Raw genomic sequence first — 19,397 nt, 5'->3', positions numbered from 1 at the left:
ACACCAACACGTGTGAACAGCCATGACACATCAATAGCCTCAAATAATGGATGCACACTGCATCTGCCTTCATATCAGCTCGCAATATTGCATAGTTATCCAGTAGAATACAATTGGGTACTCACAGGAATGAGAAAGGCCAGTGTTTTTCCAGAGCCAGTCTTTGCAGCGCCAAGAACATCTTTACCTTGTAACGCAAAGCCAATGGTCTGTCTCTGTATTTCTGTGGGCTGACGATACTGTGCTTCCATCAGACCTGGGGTAAACAAGAAAACTGTCAGTGCCAAATAAGTTACTGTCAATGGCATAAGATGCTTGGCAATTTCATAACCAATTCATATTTACCTCGCAGGGTATTCTTTGAGATGGGGAAATCTGAAAACCTCTCAGCATCCTTGGCATTTATCTAGAAGACAAAAGTGTTAGTTTATCACACACGTCCCCTGAAGAAGAGCGATATGATGAAATCATTGTCAAGAGAAATAATTTAGCTAGCATTACAATAGAAACGTTATCTAGCCTAGGATGTCCTAAAATGTCTTATGGGACAGGAGATTGCTTTGATTAGACTGAAAATGTGATAGTTTGTTTACAGTCCTAGTCCCGATTGTGGCGATGCTTTCCATTGCCTGTACAGCATAGCCATGCACATTTACATAGAAAAAAGCTAAACGTCCCTTGTCTGTCATGAATATTGAATACAATTATATTTGAACTTACTCTGCTGATTGTCTGTGGGGTTGGTCCTTCAGCTGTTCGAAATTTGAGCCAAAATATCTACAGGAAAGTTTTATTAAACCGACTTCAAAACGCGGGACTCTGTGTGTCAATCAAGATGTGTTTGTTCATGACCTAAGGCATGTGCAGACGGAAGTACATGCACGCGATTAATGCATACTAACAGAAGTCTAGCAGGTGTTTACATGGATGGTTTTGCGCATCTGCCAGGTGATAGGAATTATGGCAGTACCTGCCCAATAAAATCCGTCAAAAAAATTCCTGTGGATATTTTGCCTCAAATTTCGAACAGCTGAAGGACCAACCAAACAGACAACCGCTAAAGTTAATTGTATTAAACGTTCTGTTTTGTGAGGAAACGTACGTTTTTGCAGTACTTTGTTTAAGACTAATGTATTACCAAGAATTGGCATCAGTCTGATTTATTAGGCAATTACCTAGCCATCTAGCCTCGCCCAACTTCGTAGGCTAAAACAAACGTTTACCTCGTTATATTTGTTGACAAGCCGTTGAATGCCTTCTTTCTCCACCTGCCAGTCAGGTTTCCTTTTCTGTCTTTTCTCTTGTTTAACTCGTGTTTTCGTCTTGTTGTATTTCTTCTTCCATCGCTCGAAGTTCTTCACAGGATCAGCGGTGTCGGTTGGGTTTTTCTTCCCCATTTTTTTCTTGGGGGAGTTGTTTGGTCGTTTGCCCTTCTCCATGGTTAAATAAATAAATTCAAGGATAATGTAATGTTTTAAAACGAAATGTTTGGTGGTTCAGTCAAACGGCATGTGAAAGCTGCAGCACACACATGTAGACGCATAACTATGACGTCAACGCAAACCGGAAATGTCCACATACAGGTGACGAGACACGTCGTTCAACAAAAACTGCTCAAATTTGCTGGGGTGTATTAATTACGCCGATTCTGTTGCAAAACGTTTTGCAACAAACAGTTTATTCCAAACGCTGTTGCGTTCCGTTATGTTCTTAAATGGACGTTGTAGTTCAGTCGTGTCTCTCTTCCAAAAATATATAAGTCTGGAAGAAACTCCAGCCTTCACTCTACTTTAGAGCATGGAAGAATCGATCATTTATAGATGTGCTGTTTACGCCAAACACTTTACAGACTATAAGGATTGGAATGGCAATGCGTAGAAACCATTAATGTAAATGAACTACAACTTCCGTTAAGGAAGCCAACAGCTTTTATATCACGCTGAAGAGCGTTTGGTGTAAATGGTTTGTTGCAAAACGATTTGCAACTAACGAAACGTTTAGCAACTGAATCAGCGTAATGAATACACCCCTAGTTTGTTGAATTTGATAGGAAATTATAATTTATCACATAATTAAAATATACATTAACTGATAGACGTTCCATGTAGCTACCTGCAAATCTTCAACCATATTCCTGCATTATCAACTCACAATGTAATTCCAAAGTACACTACAAAAAAATATCAAGCACGAAACATTAAGAAAAATAGTAAAGCATCTGGATAATCATGGTTGAAGAGATGTGTATAAATGTCCCATCTGATCTTTTCAGTTCACATAGTGCTCATTCACAAAGCCGTTTCAGGTACAAATCATTTTATGAAATGATGAACAGAGAAAGAAAACACAGTTTAATGAAAGGCAATAGCCCTAGCCTTTTGCGCATCCTAGTACAGTACCGGTATGCATTATTAGTGTGGTAGAGCTTGTCCACAGGCATACTGTACCTTATTGCATTAATGGCTTAGCTGAAAGTAGAAGCATTATTGGTGCATTATTGGGTTTTTAAAGCTGGATATACAACAGGATTTCAAAACTGCAGTTTATATGCAAAATAGTTATTGTTACAATGGCATATATTGCATTTAAGTTCACAACTAGGCATTAAGATATTAATGAACACTTTTCCACAGCAGTGAAGGAAAGTGCTGCAGCAAATAAGGGTCGTCTGTTGGAATCAAGAGTCTTTGATTTTGCTGAGAGCCACCGCCCGCCTCTCAGTGTTCTGGAACAAAGCTCGGATCAGGCTCTTCATCTCGGAACTACAGAACTCCAGCGCCAGAGGCCCTTTGCCCTCCGCCCACCTTCAGACAGGAAACAAAGACAAATCAATCAATTAGAGTAATCAGTGGTATACCGTTCAAACAAAGACAACCACAATTCCAAAAGTGTACACACGACTAAATAGAAAGAATGAACTGTTAGAAAGAATGAACTGTTTTCATACTTTTTTCTTATGACAAAAATTAATAGCTTTAATGGTGATTTGACAAGCTGAGAAGTTCATTTTTGTACCTGTCGACTATCTCCTGCAGGTTAGCTCGCAGCACGATGACCAGCTCCTTGAAGGTGATCCACTTCTTCACGTACACGGGTACCTCCTCCTGGTACTTCTTGTTCTTGCTCTCCTCAGGCAGAGGAATGAACACCAGGGGTCCTTCCTCGATAATAGTCTGACAGAGGATGTGTAGGTGCTCCCCATCTTCAGTGGAGATATCCTAAAGACGAGCAAATTGGATAGAAATCATAGGATGAGGAAGACCACTCATTCAACCAAGATTAGCAATATGTGCCCCCTTTAAAATCATGGAGAAAACACAAGTCACATTATCAAATAAGAGCCTGCCCTCACCTCCAGCATCATGATTTTGGCAATCAGCTCTGAGATGGCAGTGTTGAGTAGAGTCCCCATGGCTTTACAGTATATGTTGACTGGTAGAACATCTTGCCAGACGGTGCCCAGCCTCTTCAGCTGATGGATGACCTGCAAATGAAACAAGTCATTTTCAGTGATGGAACAATGACCACATCCTGTAAGAATTGTATCTGTGCATTTGATACAAGCCAAGCATTTCTAACGTTTGATCTGAAGCTTAAAGGGATAGTTCAGCCAAAAGTTATGTTTGGGTCAATTTCCTCTTACCTTGAGTTGTCTTGTAGGCCAGTAGTGACAGGGTCCTCAATAATCTGTTGTTTACTTTTGCCACAGGCATGAGTTAGTATAATTAGCATTGTCCCAACAATTGATGGCCTCCTGCTATGCTAATCATGCTTCCTTCAAAATTTGACCAAAACATACATTTTCCCTTATCTATCCCTTTAACTGATGCTTAACTCACAATTTTGTCTGGCTGATAGTTGCCCTTTGAGACAACTTCTTTGAAAATACTGGAGCTCTAATGCAATATGTGGCTACAGTCATCATATAGACAATTGTAGATCTCTTTCAGCTATATTGCCAGTTCACTTGAACACTGACCTGCCTGACGGCCTTGCTGGCTGCGGAGTAGTTGTCCTCGTCATCCAGGTTGGAGAAGTTGTGTGCAGTGGAGAGACGCTCCAGCATCTCCGCTCTCTGGACGTTCAGCTGGGCCAGGAAGCACTGAGCGCCTGGGGAAACACACAGCAAGAGAGTCAGAGAGCTAGAAGTGTACATTCGCTTTTCATCCACATCGGAGTTGGGATGTCTTTAGAACATGATTGACTCAAATCTCCCTGGTCTCATCATCCTTTTTGGAAAAAAAACAACAACAGTTCAACCACCACAAAAGCCCATCAAGAGTGTAGCCATGCTAATGCTAGGCAAGCCATGGGACACGCTCATTCCCTTACCCAGTTTCCTGAAGCCGGGCACCAGGTCCACGAAGGTGGCAGCGCCCTCGCTGAGGGGGTAGGGCAGGTGTGGCCTGAACTGATGGCCGAGGGTGAGCAGGTGGTGGGCGATGTACATGCAGTTGTTGTGCTGGATGGCTGCCAGGTGGGGGAACTTGAGCAGGTTCTCTCTGGAGAGCAGAGACACAGAGAGAAGTCAGTGAGACAGACACAGTCTCGGGGGGAAATGCTAATACTGAAATTCAGTATAAATAAACAGAATATACTCACTTATGGTATGTAGGCACAACATCATAGAATAGCTGGAATATATTCCGCACCGCGAAGAACAGTTGGGTAGCACTTCGAAGGACAAAAATGAGAAAGTGTCATCTTCGCAAAACAAAAAACTTTAGTGAAACACTGGGCTAAAGCTGAAGAGTTAATATTAAGTCATCATGTGCAGTGGGTAACATGGCACCGCATAACATGAGAGCGTACCATTGGCTGGAGCTGCCCACGGCCTCGGACAGCGTGTGCAGGGCCAGCCCCATCAGCTCCTGCACCGACTCGCTGATGCGACACACAGGCAGGCACAGCGTCCGCGCACCCAGCTGCTTCTCGTTCTCCAACCTGGACACCTCAAGCTTCTTGGCCTCCTGCTTGCCCTTGTTTTCTCCAGGGCTGGGCAGCTTGGGGACCGAGAGCTTAGAATCTGGTGTGATCTGTTGGCAGGAAGTGATGTTAGCAGTACAGTCAAGTACAACCTCTGTGCATTTACCTGCAGTGCAAGATGCAAAGCAGTTCACCTGTCCTAGTTGCGTTTATTTTCTCTGGGTATCTGTATGTTCTGATTTAGTGCATGCATTCACATGTTGCAGTGGCAAGCAACCACATACTGTACATCAGGAGTCAACTGTGTGGCTATTGACTGTGTACGTAATAATTAGAAACCACACAGATAAGACCATGGATAGACTGTAGGAGAACATCACACTTTGACGGTGTTATGCATCTCAGAGGTCATCAGCTTGCGTGCCGCCACAATCACGTCTTTGCATTTCTTGCTGGCAAAGTGGCAGTTGATGTCCCGGGCGTACTTGAGCAGCTCGGTGGCGTCTCCTCTGAGGTACTGCATCTCCTTCAGGGATTTCTCAAACTCCTCCGTCTCTTTGATCACCTGGGGGTGAGAACATACAGGGTGGTATGAATGACAGAATGAAGTCTCCTTTCTAGCAGTATGTCTTTGCAGCAAATGTTCTTTACATAGTCTATATCAAGTTTTTAGTTCCAAAAATATAGGTATTTGTATTTCTTCGACAAAACCAACAGGAACAAACTGTATTGCTACAGCAATTCTGACCTTTTGCATGGCAATATGCAAAGATTTTGTCCAATTTGTCACAAATGTGCTGACAAAGGGAAAGAAAGTTTGTTGACGTGTGGCTTGATTGAACCATATTATGCAGTAAATGTGGAGATTGGTTGAAATAGCGAGCCCTCTTTTTGTACTGCTGTGATGGGTCATTTTTATGCAATAATATTGCGAGGATTTGACTATTTTATGCAGAAATAGTGTGGTGATTGGTCAAATTTACAAGCCCTTGCATAATATGCGGGGAATTGTTGATTTAGCAAAAAAAAAAAAAAGATCTCAGAATCCTGGAGGGACTGATAAGGGTGTATTTGGAGTACTTGGTTAGCCTTTGATACATACCACACTGTACTGTTCAAGCTGGCTGCTATTGGTTGGGATTGAGTACAGGAGGCACTCATGTATGATGCAGTGAGACATCTCCTGCCATACCAGGTCTCCCAGTATGAAAGACACTTTTCTCTCGCCAACTGATACGTCTGCAACGGATACGTCTGCAAAGCAAAACAAGAGAGACGTGTTGTTATAGTGCCAATGGCAATGCTCTAAAATGGCAGCTGGCATTTCAACTCGTTTCATATTTGCTGTGACCAAAGGATATTTTTTGTTAAATTGAAACTCAATAATCCTTCTAAACAAGAGACTACGGGCCGGTTTCCCGGATGCAGAATAAGCCTAGTCTTGGACTAAAAAGCAAGACCAATGGAGAATCTCCATTGAAATACTGTAGCTTTTTAGTCTCGGACTAGGCTTAATCTGTGTGTGGGAAACCAGCGCTAAATGACCAACAAATAGGACTATTTGCAGTAGTGGCTACCTAGCAGGTGTGTGTGTAGGGTCTTGAGTACCACCAGGACTTTGGTGTAGACCTGGGAGGGGCTGGGGTGCTCCTCGGGGGTCTCGGCACACTGGAGAGAGAGTAGGGTGCCCTCGCCTTGCTGCTCCGACACCTCCACGTTCAGAGAGGGGTACATGATCAAGGGCTTCAGCAGGTACTTCAGCAGCACCTGGCCTAGAGTGGGGAGAGGCTGGCTATCTCATGATGGACTAACAGGATGCTATGGAAGCAGCCTCACAGTGTATGTACAGAACAGAGAGGCAGTCCACATTATTAAAACTCAATAGTCAGACTAATACAAACAGAAAATAATCCTTATTCAAATAATAGGGGGGTATTTCACAAGGTGGTTTCAACGAGTTCAACTTCAATAAAATGTGGTCAGCTTTACAGTAAAAAAACAAAAAAAACATTGACTGGACACTGGGTCTTACTGAAGAGTTTTATCTTGTGTTGGAGTTCCCCCTGGATGGCCAGGGCCTGGAGGACACAGGAGAGCAGAGGGGGAGGGCTCTGCTGGGGCTCCTTGTTCCCGCCCAGGGTCAGCTGGAGCTCCATCTTCAGGAAAGACTTAATCCCTGTCGACTCTGAGGACAGATGGACACACAATCAGTGTCTGTGGTGGCATAACACGGTACCACTGTTCACCTGAGATAACATGAATCAAGTAGGGCTGGGAATTACATGGGACCTCATGATACGATATTATCGCGATAGTTAGGTGCCGATATGATATGTGTTGCGATTCTCACGACTCATATGTATTGCGATTCGATACTGTGATTTTATTGCAATTCGATGTTCCAAACATATTGCCACCATATGTCTGCTGCACAGGGACAAGAGAGAGCCATGAGAAAACCTGTTTTGATCAGTCATGGAAATAAGTGATGAAACAAATTGGCTCCCTATTTAAAAAGAAGATGGAGAACAAGCTATGCAGGTACATCTAACTAGCGCAAAATATTGGATATTGTCGAAACGATACTATATAATATCATTACAAATTATATCCAGACATGTAACTATCGATTCCCCCCCCCCCATATCACTAGAAGAGTGCAATTTACCACTGTAAGTAAAATAAAATAAAACTTACCAAACATGTTTTAAATAATACATTTATATCAGAGGATTCCATGCTATACCCTTCTAAGTGTGGCTGATACCCCTAAGGCAACCTACTTATCCTCAATACAAGTGCCCTAGAATGGCTACTTGCTACTTACTAACACTTCATGGTCAATAAATTAAGCTGTGTACTTATGAGGCCAAGCATCAGACCAGGGTCTTTCCCCTCTCTACGATGCCTGGGAGAGTCTATTTACCTTTGGAAGGAGGCAGTTTCCAGACAGCCAGTCTCTTCCACTCATCCCCCAGATGGTAGATGAGGTTCTCTCTCTGGACAGTGAGCTCTGAGCTCAGGGCTCTCAGCAGGGGCAGCTCAGAGCCTTTCCACGCCTTCAGAGAGTCTGCACTGTGCCGGGCCTTTTCTAACTGCTTGGCCGAAATTACATACTTCTTCTCCAGTAGGGCTTTGTGAAACTCCTCCATTGCAATGTGAAACTAAATCGACAACAGAAAAACATGTAAATATGCGTTGACATTTACCAATATTATTGATGATCATCCCAAATTCGTGTCTCGGGCCAGGTACACAAGGACAGAACTCAAGCGCTAAATCTGTGCATTATTATAAATAACATTATTCAGTTTAAACAGGGCCATGTGTAGATATCAGTGGGGACCAGGTTAGGGCCACAGTGGGGAGGGATGTAGGCTACCTCTTCTAGGTGCCTGAGCATGGCAATGACAGTAGTGTTTCTCTCCAGCTGCTGCTTCAGCTTGGCATATTCAGTCACAGCTGTATGAAGATTATGCTGCACCTGTACACACACACAGTTAATAGTAGGTCTCTGCCAACGGTCAGTCAAATAACACCTCCAAAAACACAAGGCGAACCCATTGACCCATGAGTAGGTAGTGAAGCTTACCTCTGTCTCAATGCAGCTTTTGAGGACGTCAATTTCTTTAGAGACCTCCTCGGCCTGTCCCATAAGTGCCTCTGCCCCCTGCATACTGGGTAGGAACTCATTGTACCTCTTGTTGATAATGTCACATACCTCTTCCTATGGGAGAAACGCAGATGGTGAGATTGAGGGAAATAATCAAAGTGTGAGGCAAAGACAATAAGCTATACAACATTGCATAAATATACCCCTGGTAAAAAGGGGTATCTTTTTTTCAATCCGGGCAGAGTAGATGGGCACAACCATGACACGTCATTCAATACTGAACAGCAGTGTCTGGGTAGAATGGCCACGAGTGATCAAAAGTTTTACAGTGTGCGAGAGTAACCTAGCTAACTTACCTACCAAGCTAGTTAGCTAGCTTCTAACTAAGCTAACTTGTTCAGAACGCGTTGCTAGACAATTTCTTAGCAAGAGGCTAGCGTAGCTAGCTAGGTACAGCTACTTAAAATAAAATTGTATTTGTCACATACACGTGTTTAGCAGATGTTATAGCGGGTATAGCGAAATGCTTGTGCTTCTAGCTCCGACAGTGCAGTAATATCTAACCCTACTTCTGACATGATCCTTGCCTGTAATGTTATAGCTACCAGTTTGTAGCTAGCTAGTAACTTTAGTGTAGTCAACTAGACGTGTGTATCGTGAACAAGATAAGCGTAAGCAACAATAGTGGAATCGGTGGTTCGCTTTCAAAATAAAAGTCCTCCATTGAAACTGATGCAAACGGATGAAAATAGTAGAATCATGCAACAATTGGACTAAGCGTGTGGCTTGTTTTTATTGTCGGTCAATCATTGTGGTGCTACAGTCAGACTGTGTAGCAAGTGAAGTTGGAGATTTGTAGTCAATGGTAAATTGAATTAAGTTGGCTAAATGAGAAGGAGTAGGCTACAATGATCAACCAACAGGTAGGCTGTTATTTAATATGAATGGAGTTTTTGTAGACAAGGACGGGGAGTGCAGCAAAGTAGCCTCAATTAGCTAGCCTTGCTACGTTACCTAGTTAGCTGGATAACTTAGCTGGCTAATGAAGTTGCACGTAAGTGTAGACACGACCTTAGATCAACTATGCCAGCAACAAGTTTATCTAAGGTCGTGTCTACACTTGACACTTACATGCAACTGCTGCTATCAGAATACGAAGATCGCATTGATTGTGTTCAGATCTGGCTGACCACTTCAGGTGGTGGTCAGGGATGCATTGATTGTGTGAGGATTTCTCCTCAGTCTGGACGCAATCAGGCTACCGAAAGCACATACAATGGGCAGTGTCATCAGCACTCCTCCCACAAGTCTCCAGAAAACTTGTGTTTTGGGACCGGGGCACCTTTTCATTATAACGTTGGAGAAAATACGTTCCTAACGGGTTAGCTGGCTACAGTAGTTAGCTACTGCCATCAGTTGGTGCTCTTATCATATTTTGCCTATTCCACCGTTTGTAGTATGAATTCTGGCATTTGAATATACTGCGGGAAAAGGGAATCCGGACACACTGTGGACACGGTAGACATTTAATTATACAAATGAGTGGGTCTAATCCTGAATGCTGATTGGTTAAAACCGCATTCCAGCCAGTGTCTATTCCACAAATTGGCGGGCTAAATCTTTGACGTTAAAATGCCTATTTACGCTGTTCCATTGGACAGCGCAGTCCACTGTCTCATCAGCCCAGCCAGGCAATTTATAAAATGGATCTCCACTATAAAAAGCATCTAGACATTATCTACCATTTCTAACATTTAGTTTTCAACCGCAGAGATTTGTATACACCTTGCTGTCTGTCTCTCTGAAATTTGCAACATTGTTTCAATATTTAAATTCGATCTTCTGCTGTCCCATAGTAATGAACGTGTCGGGACGAGACAGGCAGGCTGCGTTTCTCAGCCAGTCAAAATCATGAATCAGCTGGCATCATTGTTATGGATATATACAGAAAAAAGGTAAAACGAAACACAGCTAATTTGCAGTCTTTCCAGCTTCAGTTTGAAGTGATTGTGTTACTGTAGCTGTGTTGTTGGCTAGCTCCTCTGAACAAGTGTCCTGATGCGTGAGCACATTTTCTATGCCAGGTGAAATCGTGCCTCATTAGCTCATTGTTATGGATGTATCCAAATAAATGTCACTAGAAAACAGCTTAAACAAATGCAAATGCAGGTACTTTGCTGTTATTCTGGCAGCACTTTTTGACGTGACTGTAAGTTAGCCGTAGTTGGCTAGCTAGCAAGCAAGGGATAAGAACGTTGCCAGCTAGTATGGCAGTGGAACATTTAGAACGAATGAGTGGGTCGCGTCCATAGATACAGAACAAAAAGACTGAACGACTGGGTCGCGTCTCTAGCAACCCTAGATGTGTTGGGACAATATCTTGTGGAATGATTAAATAGTATGAATAAATTAATCAAAATAACGTTAATTAAAATATGTCAATCATTATTTGAATATGTTGGTAACCCGTTGTATAAAAGTGATAATGCCCTCGAAGCCAGTGTTTGGAGGATATATTGGCACGGTTTGCCGGCACTCGACTTCCTCTCGGGCCTAACAACACCCGTACCAATATATCCTCCACACAGACTTCAAATCAAATTTTATTTGTCACATGCGCCAAATTCAACAGGTGTAGACCTTACAGTGAAATGCTTACTTACAAGCCCTTAACCAACAATAACGTTTTAAGAAAAATAAGTGTTAAGTAAAAAATTGATAAACAATTAAAATAACTAACATAATTAAAGAGCAGCAGTAAAATAACAGTAGCGAGGCTATATACAGGGGGTACCGGTACAGAGTCAATGTGCGGGGGCACAGGTTAGTCGAGGTAATATGTACATGTAGGTAGAGTTAAAGGGACAGAGTGGCAGCAGCGTAAAAGAGGGGGTGGGTGGGTGGGACAATGCAAATAATTTGGGTAGCCATTTGATTAGCTGTTCAGGAGTCTTATGGCTTGGGGGTAGAAGCTGTTAAGAAGCCTTTTGGACCTAGACTTGGCGCTCCAGTACCGCTTGCTGTGCGGTAGCAGAGAGAACAGTCTATGACTAGCATGGCTGGAGTCTGACAATTTTTAGGGCCTTCCTCTTACACCGCCTGGTATAGAGGTCCTGGATGGCAGGAAGCTTGGCCCCAGTGATGTACTGTGCCGTACGCACTACCCTCTGTAGTGCCTTGCAGTCGGAGGCCGAGCAGTTGCCATACCAGGCGGTGATACAACCAGTCAGGATGCTCTCGATGGTGCAGCTGTATAACATTTTGAGGATCTGAGGACCCATGCCAAATCTTTTCAGTCTCCTGAGGGGGAATAGGCTTTGTCGTGCCCTCTTCACAACTGCTTGCCAGCCAGTATGGCAATGGAACATTTAGAATGAATGACTGGGTCGTGTCAATAGGTACAGAACATTAAATCGGGCATTGTCACTTAAATGTAGGTGTAGACGCATGACCCGTTCGGAATTCCATTATCAGAACTATGATTAGAATACAAAAGCTGCATGAACTGTCAATTCTAGACATGGCTTAACTAGGGTGAGTTGGTTTGGCTACTTTCGCTCTCTCTCTTTCGGTGCCACACACAGACGGTCACACCAGCCTCTGTTCCTCTTCCGCGCCTCCCACAACCTTCTGTTTAGCTCAGCACACCAGCGCTCTCCTGATATATGTATTTTTAAATATATATGTTTAAAATCTCGATATCCGAAAACAAATGTGAATTGAAATTATTTCAAATGCCCATCCCTATAAGGTTGGAATGTAAATTCAAAAAGACAATTTATTAATTTGACAAAATGGGGTATCAGCCTACTCAGTAACACCCACAGATTACAATTCTGAAGAGTTCACACACATACACATATACAGTGAGGGAAAAAAGTATTTGATATCCTGCTGATTTTGTACGTTTGGCCCACTGACAAAGAAATGATCAGTCTATCATTTTAAATGGTAGGTTTATTTGAACAATGAGAGACAGAAAAACACATGTCAAAAATGTTATAAATTGATTTGCATTTTAATGAGGGAAATAAGTATTTGACCCCCTCTCAATCAGAAATTTCTGGCTCCCAGGTGTCTTTTATACAGGTAACGAGCTAAGATTAGGAGCACACTCTTAAAGGGAGTTCTCCTAATCTCAGCTTGTTACCTGTATAAAAGACACCTGTCCACAGAAGCAATCAATCAATCAGATTCCAAACTCTCCACCATGGCCAAGACCAAAGAGCTCTCCAAGGATGTCAGGGACAAGATTGTAGACCTACACAAGGCTGGAATGGGCTACAAGACCATCACTAAGCAGCTTGGTGAGAAGGTGACAACAGTTGGTGCGATTATTCGCAAATGGAAGAAACACAAAATAACTGTCAATCTCCCTCGGCCTGGGGCTCCATGCAAGATCTCACCTCGTGGAGTTGCAATGATCATGAGAACGGTGAGGAATCAGCCCAGAACTACACGGGAGGATCTTGTCAATGATCTCAAGGCAGCTGGGACCATAGTCACCAAGAAAACAATTGGTAACACACTACACCGTGAAGGACTGAAATCCTGCAGCGCCCGCAAGGTCCCCCTGCTCAAGAAAGCACATATACAGGCCCGTCTGAAGTTTGCCTGAATGATTCAGATGAGAACTGGGTGAAAGTGTTGTGGTCAGATGAGACCAAAATCGAGCTCTTTGGCATCAACTCAACTCACCGTGTTTGGAGGAGGAGGAATGCTGCCTATGACCCCCAAGAACACCATACCAACCGTCAAACATGGAGGTGGAAACATTATGCTTTGGGGGTGTTTTTCTGCTAAGGGGACAGGACAACTTCACCACATCAAAGGGACGATGGATGGGGCCATGTACCATCAAATATTGGGTAAAGGGAACATAAGTGGACAAATAACACAACAATTACATATGTATTTAATTTATTTCATAAACAAAGTTACGCAACACCCAATTCCCCTGTGTGAAAAAGTAATTGCCCCCTTACACTCAATAACTGGTTGTGCCACCTTTAGCTGCAATGACTCCAACCAAATGCTTCCTGTAGTTGTTGATCAGTCTCTCACGTCACTGTGGAGGAACTTTGGCCCACTCTTCCATGCAGAACTGCTTTAACTCAGTGACGTGTGGGTTTTCAAGCATGAACTGCTCGTTTCAAGTCCTGCCACAACATCTTAATTGGGATTAGGTCTGGACTGTGACTAGGCCATTCCAAAACTTCCAATTTGTTGCTTTTTAGCAATTTTCATGTAGACTTGATTGTGTGTTTTGGATCATTGTCTTGCTGCATGACCCAGCTGCGCTTCAGCTTCAGCTCTCAGACGGATGGTCTGACATTCTCCTGTAGAATTCTCGGATACAGAGCAGAATTCATGGTTCCTTCTATTAAGGCAAGTCGTCCAGGTCCTGAGGCAGCAAAGCATCCCCAAACCATCACACCACCACCACCATGCTTGACCTTTGGTATGATGTTCTTACTGTGGAATGCAGTGTTGTTTGGTTTTCGCCAGGCATAAATGTGACCCATCTCGTCCAAAAAGTTGACTCAAGTTTGCCAAAAAGTACCTGGATGATCATCAAGACTCTTAGAAGAATGTTCTATGGACAGATGATTCAAAAGTATAACTTTTTGGATGACATGGTTCCAGTAATGCCTGGTCAATCACCCTCGGTCTTGGGCTCCATGCAAGATCTCACCTCGTGGGGCATCAATGATCATGAGGAAGGTGAGGGATCAGCCCAGAACTACACGGCAGGACCTGGTCAATGACCTGAAGAGAGCTGGGACCACAGTCTCAAAGAAAACCATTAGTAACACACTATGCCGTCATGTATTAAAATCCTGCAGCGCACGCAAGGTCCCCCTGCTCAAGCCAGCGCATGTCCAGGCCCGTCTGAAGTTTGCCAATGACCATCTGGATGATCCAGAGGAGGAATGGCAGAAGGTCATGTGGTCTGATGAGACAAAAATAGAGCTTTTTGGTCTAAACTCCACTCGCCGTGTTTGGAGGAAGAAGAAGGATGAGTACAACCCCAAGAACACCATCCCAACCGTGAAGCATGGAGGTGGAAACATCAGTCTTTGGGGATGCTTTTCTGCAAAGGGGACAGGACGACTGCACCGTATTGAGGGGAGGATGGATGGGGCCATGTATCGCGAGATCTTGGCCAACAACTTCCTTCCCTCAGTAAGAGCATTGAAGATGGGTCGTGGCTGGGTCTTCCAGCATGACAACGACCCGAAACACACAGCCAGGGCAACTAAGGAGTGGCTCCGTAAGAAGCATCTCAAGGTCCTGGAGTGGCCTAGCCAGTCTCCAGACCTGAACCCAATAGAAAATCTTTGGAGGGAGCTGAAAGTCCGTATTGCCCAGCGACAGCCCCGAAACCTGAAGGATCTGGAGAAGGTCTGTATGGAGGAGTGGGCCAAAATCCCTGCTGCAGTGTGTGCAAGCCTGGTCAAGACCTACAGGAAATGTATGATCTCTGTAATTGCAAACAAAGGTTTCTGTACCAAATATTAAGTTCTGCTTTTCTGATGTATCAAATACTTATGTCATGCAATAAAATGCAAATTAATTACTTAAAAATCATACAATGTGATTTTCTGGATTTTTGTTTTAGATACCGTCTCTCACAGTTGAAGTGTACCTATGATAAAAAATTACAGACCTCTACATGCTTTGTAAGTAGGAAAACTTGCAAAATCGGCAGTGTATCAAATACTTGTTCTCCCCACTGTGTGTGTGTGTGTATATATATATATATATATATATATATATATATATATATATATAGACCTAGCCCCGTCCCGTCCCTCAAGGAGCACATTTGTTGTTGCTTGACCAGGAGACACTTGCATTCGATCTGCATGGTCAATGCAGCACATGCAACAATGTTTATGACAAGTGTTCTACAATTACACTATTAGTTTGTGTTTCTTACATCTGAAAACAGCTAGTTTGTCTTTTCTTAGCAAGTTTGAGCTAAATCATGTTAGCCTCTAATGCTAATAGATAGTTAGCTGGCTAGCTAATAAATGTACAGAGTCAGAGCAAACGTAGCTCGCTAATACAGCCTGATACCAGTGCTGGTTTAGGCCTAAATCAGCATGTTTGTGCAACAGTATCTTCTACATCAAAGAGGAATAGGCGAAGCATGAATATATTGGCTACATGAAGAAACATTTAATGTAGTCAAAGAATATAGGGTCCCCTAGGAAATACTGACCATCGCTTTGGTTCCTACCCTGTCACAATAACTCCTCCCTGGCTTTGTCATTGGTTGTCATGTCACTGTATTCGAAGTGCCCACTATTATTTATATTCTAACTGTAGAATTAGAATAAACATTCTATTTCCAGGATTCCAACAGTTCCAAGTGTTTTCATCTAAATCGCAATTGCAACATTTGGTTATAAATAAGGCACATTTCCCCATATCGTGCAGCCCTATATGGCAGTGTGGAAATGATCTCAAATGAGTGCAGGAAATGCAGGAAATAATTTTTGGTTGAATTGAACAGTATAAAACAAATCAGAATTGAGAATGGCCCACTGAAATCACTCAGAATGTATATGTTGCCAGACTAGGGTCACCCACTACTCAAAGAAAATGTCGAACTTTTATTATACAAAAACATAAAATACTGTAAAATACCATCATACTGTCAAAAATTTGAAAAATAGTGATATGATATTTTGGTCATATCGCCCAGCCCTATTAGCAGCTATGAAACAAAACAGCAGAAATCCTTTGAAAACAGCTACTGCAGCATTTTTCTGACCCCAACTCGCTCATGTGCTCATACTTGACTTTCGACTATCATTTTTTTGCGAATGTAATGCTCTAACTGTAGAGCCCTCTAAATTAACCACCTGCCAGCGTGGCTGGTTAAATATCCATTTTTACAGGCCAATACCTAAATCTACCCACATTTGGCAGGTGTTAATTTTATGCCACGTTAACTAGCGTTTGCAACGTTGGGTGGTCAATAAGACAGAGCTAGCAAACAATGTAACAAAAGTATAATTTCGGATTTGAAAAACACTCCAACAGGCTCTGCATTTCAGGAATCACAGTAGCAAGTACCCCTGGTGCATTGTTCAATAATTTAGGCATTTAAACAATTCGTTTTTGGATGAAAACTGTTTTTTGTAATGTCCTCAATGGCTTTCATGTGTTTCAAACATGAGCTTGTCCGAGGTGTGATTCCTCGACTCCTTGCCCGTCGACTCCCATTTCTGGGTGTCAAGCCGCGATTCCTCTAGGAATCGACTCCTCGACTCCTAAGATTCTGTATTTTTGCAACGGAGGAAACTAGTTGCTGTAGTCTACTTCGAGAACAAAACTCTTGCATCTTTCACAGCAAAGAAAGAGCGAGCTAGCGAGGGAGATAGAGAGATGGGAGGGGCACAGCCAGTCATAGGTAGGCATGTCAGCCACCAGGCAAAAGATGTAGGCTATAGCAATGCTGTATTTCGCAATTTCTTGGCTTGCAATGTCTCGCGCAAGTTCACTAAAGTAGGGGTTATCAATGAATAGGCTGAGCTATTCTACACACAACAGAAGGAAGACCAAACACACAATAGCGTTTTTCAAAAGTGAAGAGAGAGCAGGCTGGATCGGGGCAGGCTGACAGACAGTCGGAACCGTGCGCATAGGCTATAACTTGATAATCTGTGTCTCGCAGTGTAGCAATGCCTCTTAAATTCACCAAAGTACAGTCTATTAAAGTATATAGGCTATCAATGACTATGGCTAAGCTATTCTTCATAGTGCCAGTAAATTTAAGTTGAACATCGACAAATGCATCATGTGCAATAAAAAGTTGTGCCTATAGCTTATTTAATGAAACCCTGGCTGGCTGTTGATGTCCTAGGTCAGGGTTCTCCAACCCTGTTCCTTCAGAGCTACCTTCCTGTAGGTTTTCGCTCCAACCCCAGATGTAACTAACCAGATTCAGCTTATCAACCAGCTAATTATTTAATCAGATGTGCTAGATTAGGGTTGGAGTGAAAACCTACATGATGGTAGCTCTCCACTAACAGAGTTGGAGAGCCCTGTCATAGGCAAATGCTCAAAGCAGGGCATCCCCGCTTAACTTTTTAGAAATGACAAGTTCACTTTCTCATCCATAAATGCATCTCAAGTGCAAATTTGGTTCAGCAGCATTGTTATTAGGAAGGACCTCTACCATGGATAGCTAAAATAATGATTATGATCACACTTCATCAATTAAAATATTATGGGGACACCTATACATTTGGCAGCCAAACACAAGTTATCAGTGTAGTCTAGACATGACATTTATTTTGAAAAAAGTAAGAATGACAGGGGGCAGTTTGGAAAAACTAATTCTGTGTGAATCGTTCTCTCTAATAACACACATACTTGGATAACAAATACAACGTCTCTAGTAATAGCCTACCCATCCGAATCGGGCTATAACATGGCAAAGAATAGGCTTATCAGCGTAGAGTGAGCCACATCATCCCATGGGATCCGTTAAGGCTGCACACAGCAGACATATTCTAGTTCCTACACATCACCTATATTCAAACAAAATAGGCCTTTTATAGGCTAAGTTGATGAGCAAATGGGCAGCATCATGCTCATGTCAGTCCACTAGAACGCAAACGTAGTCTTCCTAATAGGATTGTGCAATAATGAGGTGGTGTGTACGCATCCATTTCAGCGTGTTTTGGGAGTCGAGCAAGAGTCGACTCCAACCACAGCAGTCGGAGTCGACTGCAAAAATCCAGGAATCGTGCACGACTACCGAGGTGTTGGTCTGGACGACATCTGCTATCCATTGCAGCGCTGCGATTGGTTGCCAAATATTCTGGGGCGGGGCTTAGCGAAGGGTCAATTATGGCATGATTCGATTATTTTTATCCGTTTCAATGGGGGACTTTTATTTTGAAGACACACCGCCGATTCCAGAATTTCCATTATTTTACTCGCGCTAATTTTGTTCACCACACAATGGGACACCTAGCTGCCACCACAAAACTCAAAGGCTGCCACAAACAAAGCTGTGGCTTTGGCATCTAGCTAACGACAGTCAATCGGGGTAGTTAGTTAGATGAGGCTAGCTAGCATAGCAACATAGCAAGACTGATTAGAACGATAAAACCAAATACTTTATTAACGGGTTTGAACGATAAAATCACGTTATATAAAATTAGCTAGATGGCTTTGTGATTAAAGTTAGCCGAATGTTTTGATTATTTCGCGGGCTAGGTAACGTTAGCTAAGTTAGGCAACGCTAACTCGCTTGCTTACCTTTGTTTCTTCTACTTTCCGTGACAGCTTGCTTATTTTACCAGTGAGATCTTCTTTTTCAAGTTTACCAGAACTAGCAAGGACTTCTGTCACGAAAGATGCCATTTTTGGAGAACAGCTGGCTAGCTAGCATCAAAATCCTTCAGGGGCTGTGTGCAGGCTGAAGAAGCCCGCTCACAATAACCAATCAAAAATCAGCGTTATACTTCTTCTTCTGTGGGTTTTATGGCGGACTACATCCAAAAGTTGTATTGCCGCCACCAACTGGACGGTTTGAAACCACAAAATATATAAAATAATAAATTACGTTTACATTTTAGTCATTTAGCAGACGCTCTTATCCAGAGCAACTTACAGTTAGTGAGTGCATACATTTTCAAATAATTCCATACTTAAGTGATACTTACTCCACCCTAATAAAAATAGTACATTGCCAAAACAAACAAAACTCCCATATAATAATAATAATAATAATATGCCATTTAGCAGACGCTTTTATCCAAAGCGACTTACAGTCATGCGTGCATACATTTTTGTGTATGGGTGGTCCCGGGGATCGAACCCACTACCTTGG

At 42.8% G+C, this 19,397-nt stretch overlaps 2 protein-coding genes across 6 annotated transcripts in view; both read right to left on the bottom strand.

Moving 5' to 3' along the window:
• The window catches only part of LOC121573927 (probable ATP-dependent RNA helicase DDX10), a 58,230-nt gene extending 56,672 nt beyond the window's left edge, over nucleotides 1-1,558 (bottom strand). Inside the window, exons 1-3 of one of the 2 annotated variants that reach the window (XM_041886334.2) lie at nucleotides 1,224-1,558; nucleotides 346-406; nucleotides 126-256 (exon numbers count right to left, since the gene is read on the bottom strand). In XM_041886334.2, the coding sequence (XP_041742268.2) occupies nucleotides 126-256; nucleotides 346-406; nucleotides 1,224-1,439 (408 nt within the window). In that variant the 5' untranslated portion in view covers nucleotides 1,440-1,558. The remainder of the gene's footprint in view (nucleotides 1-125; nucleotides 257-345; nucleotides 407-1,223) is intronic. The other variant, XM_041886333.2, reaches the window with a different exon arrangement.
• A 741-nt stretch (nucleotides 1,559-2,299) lies between these two features.
• On the bottom strand, nucleotides 2,300-19,001 carry LOC121573928 (centromere/kinetochore protein zw10 homolog). Of its 4 annotated transcripts, none has more exons than XM_041886335.2 (15): nucleotides 18,824-19,001; nucleotides 8,519-8,653; nucleotides 8,309-8,410; nucleotides 7,853-8,090; nucleotides 6,959-7,111; nucleotides 6,504-6,698; nucleotides 6,029-6,180; nucleotides 5,309-5,491; nucleotides 4,813-5,036; nucleotides 4,603-4,674; nucleotides 4,333-4,502; nucleotides 3,980-4,110; nucleotides 3,353-3,484; nucleotides 3,016-3,218; nucleotides 2,300-2,804 (listed from the first exon to the last, which is right to left on the bottom strand). In XM_041886335.2, the coding sequence occupies exons 1-15, from the start codon at nucleotides 18,926-18,928 to the stop codon at nucleotides 2,678-2,680; spliced, it is 2,322 nt and encodes a 773-aa protein (XP_041742269.2). In that variant the 5' UTR covers nucleotides 18,929-19,001; the 3' UTR covers nucleotides 2,300-2,677. The 4 variants fall into 4 exon arrangements, 3 of the variants coding, with proteins under 3 accessions (XP_041742269.2, XP_041742270.2, XP_041742271.2); XM_041886336.2 differs by having other exon boundaries at nucleotides 6,029-6,165; XM_041886337.2 differs by lacking the exon at nucleotides 18,824-19,001 and adding an exon at nucleotides 9,028-9,172.
• Between the last annotated feature and the right edge of the window lie 396 nt (nucleotides 19,002-19,397).

The sequence above is a fragment of the Coregonus clupeaformis genome, chromosome 9 (assembly GCF_020615455.1).
Source record: "Coregonus clupeaformis isolate EN_2021a chromosome 9, ASM2061545v1, whole genome shotgun sequence".
NCBI classification, from domain to species: Eukaryota; Metazoa; Chordata; class Actinopteri; order Salmoniformes; family Salmonidae; genus Coregonus; species Coregonus clupeaformis.
This window is presented reverse-complemented; position numbering and strand designations above follow the sequence as displayed.

Bases quoted from the DNA above. Each gene is read 5' to 3' on its own strand.
- LOC121573928 (XM_041886335.2), bottom strand. From the start codon at position 18,928: ATGGCATCTTTCGTGACAGAAGTCCTTGCTAGTTCTGGTAAACTTGAA. The intron at 8,091-8,308 runs GTAGCCTACATC...TTGTCGATTTAG, and splicing joins TGCTCAGGCACCTAGAAGAG to TTTCACATTGCAATGGAGGA. The intron at 5,492-6,028 runs GTATGTATCAAA...TCTCACCCCCAG, and splicing joins AGCTTGAACAGTACAGTGTG to GTGATCAAAGAGACGGAGGA.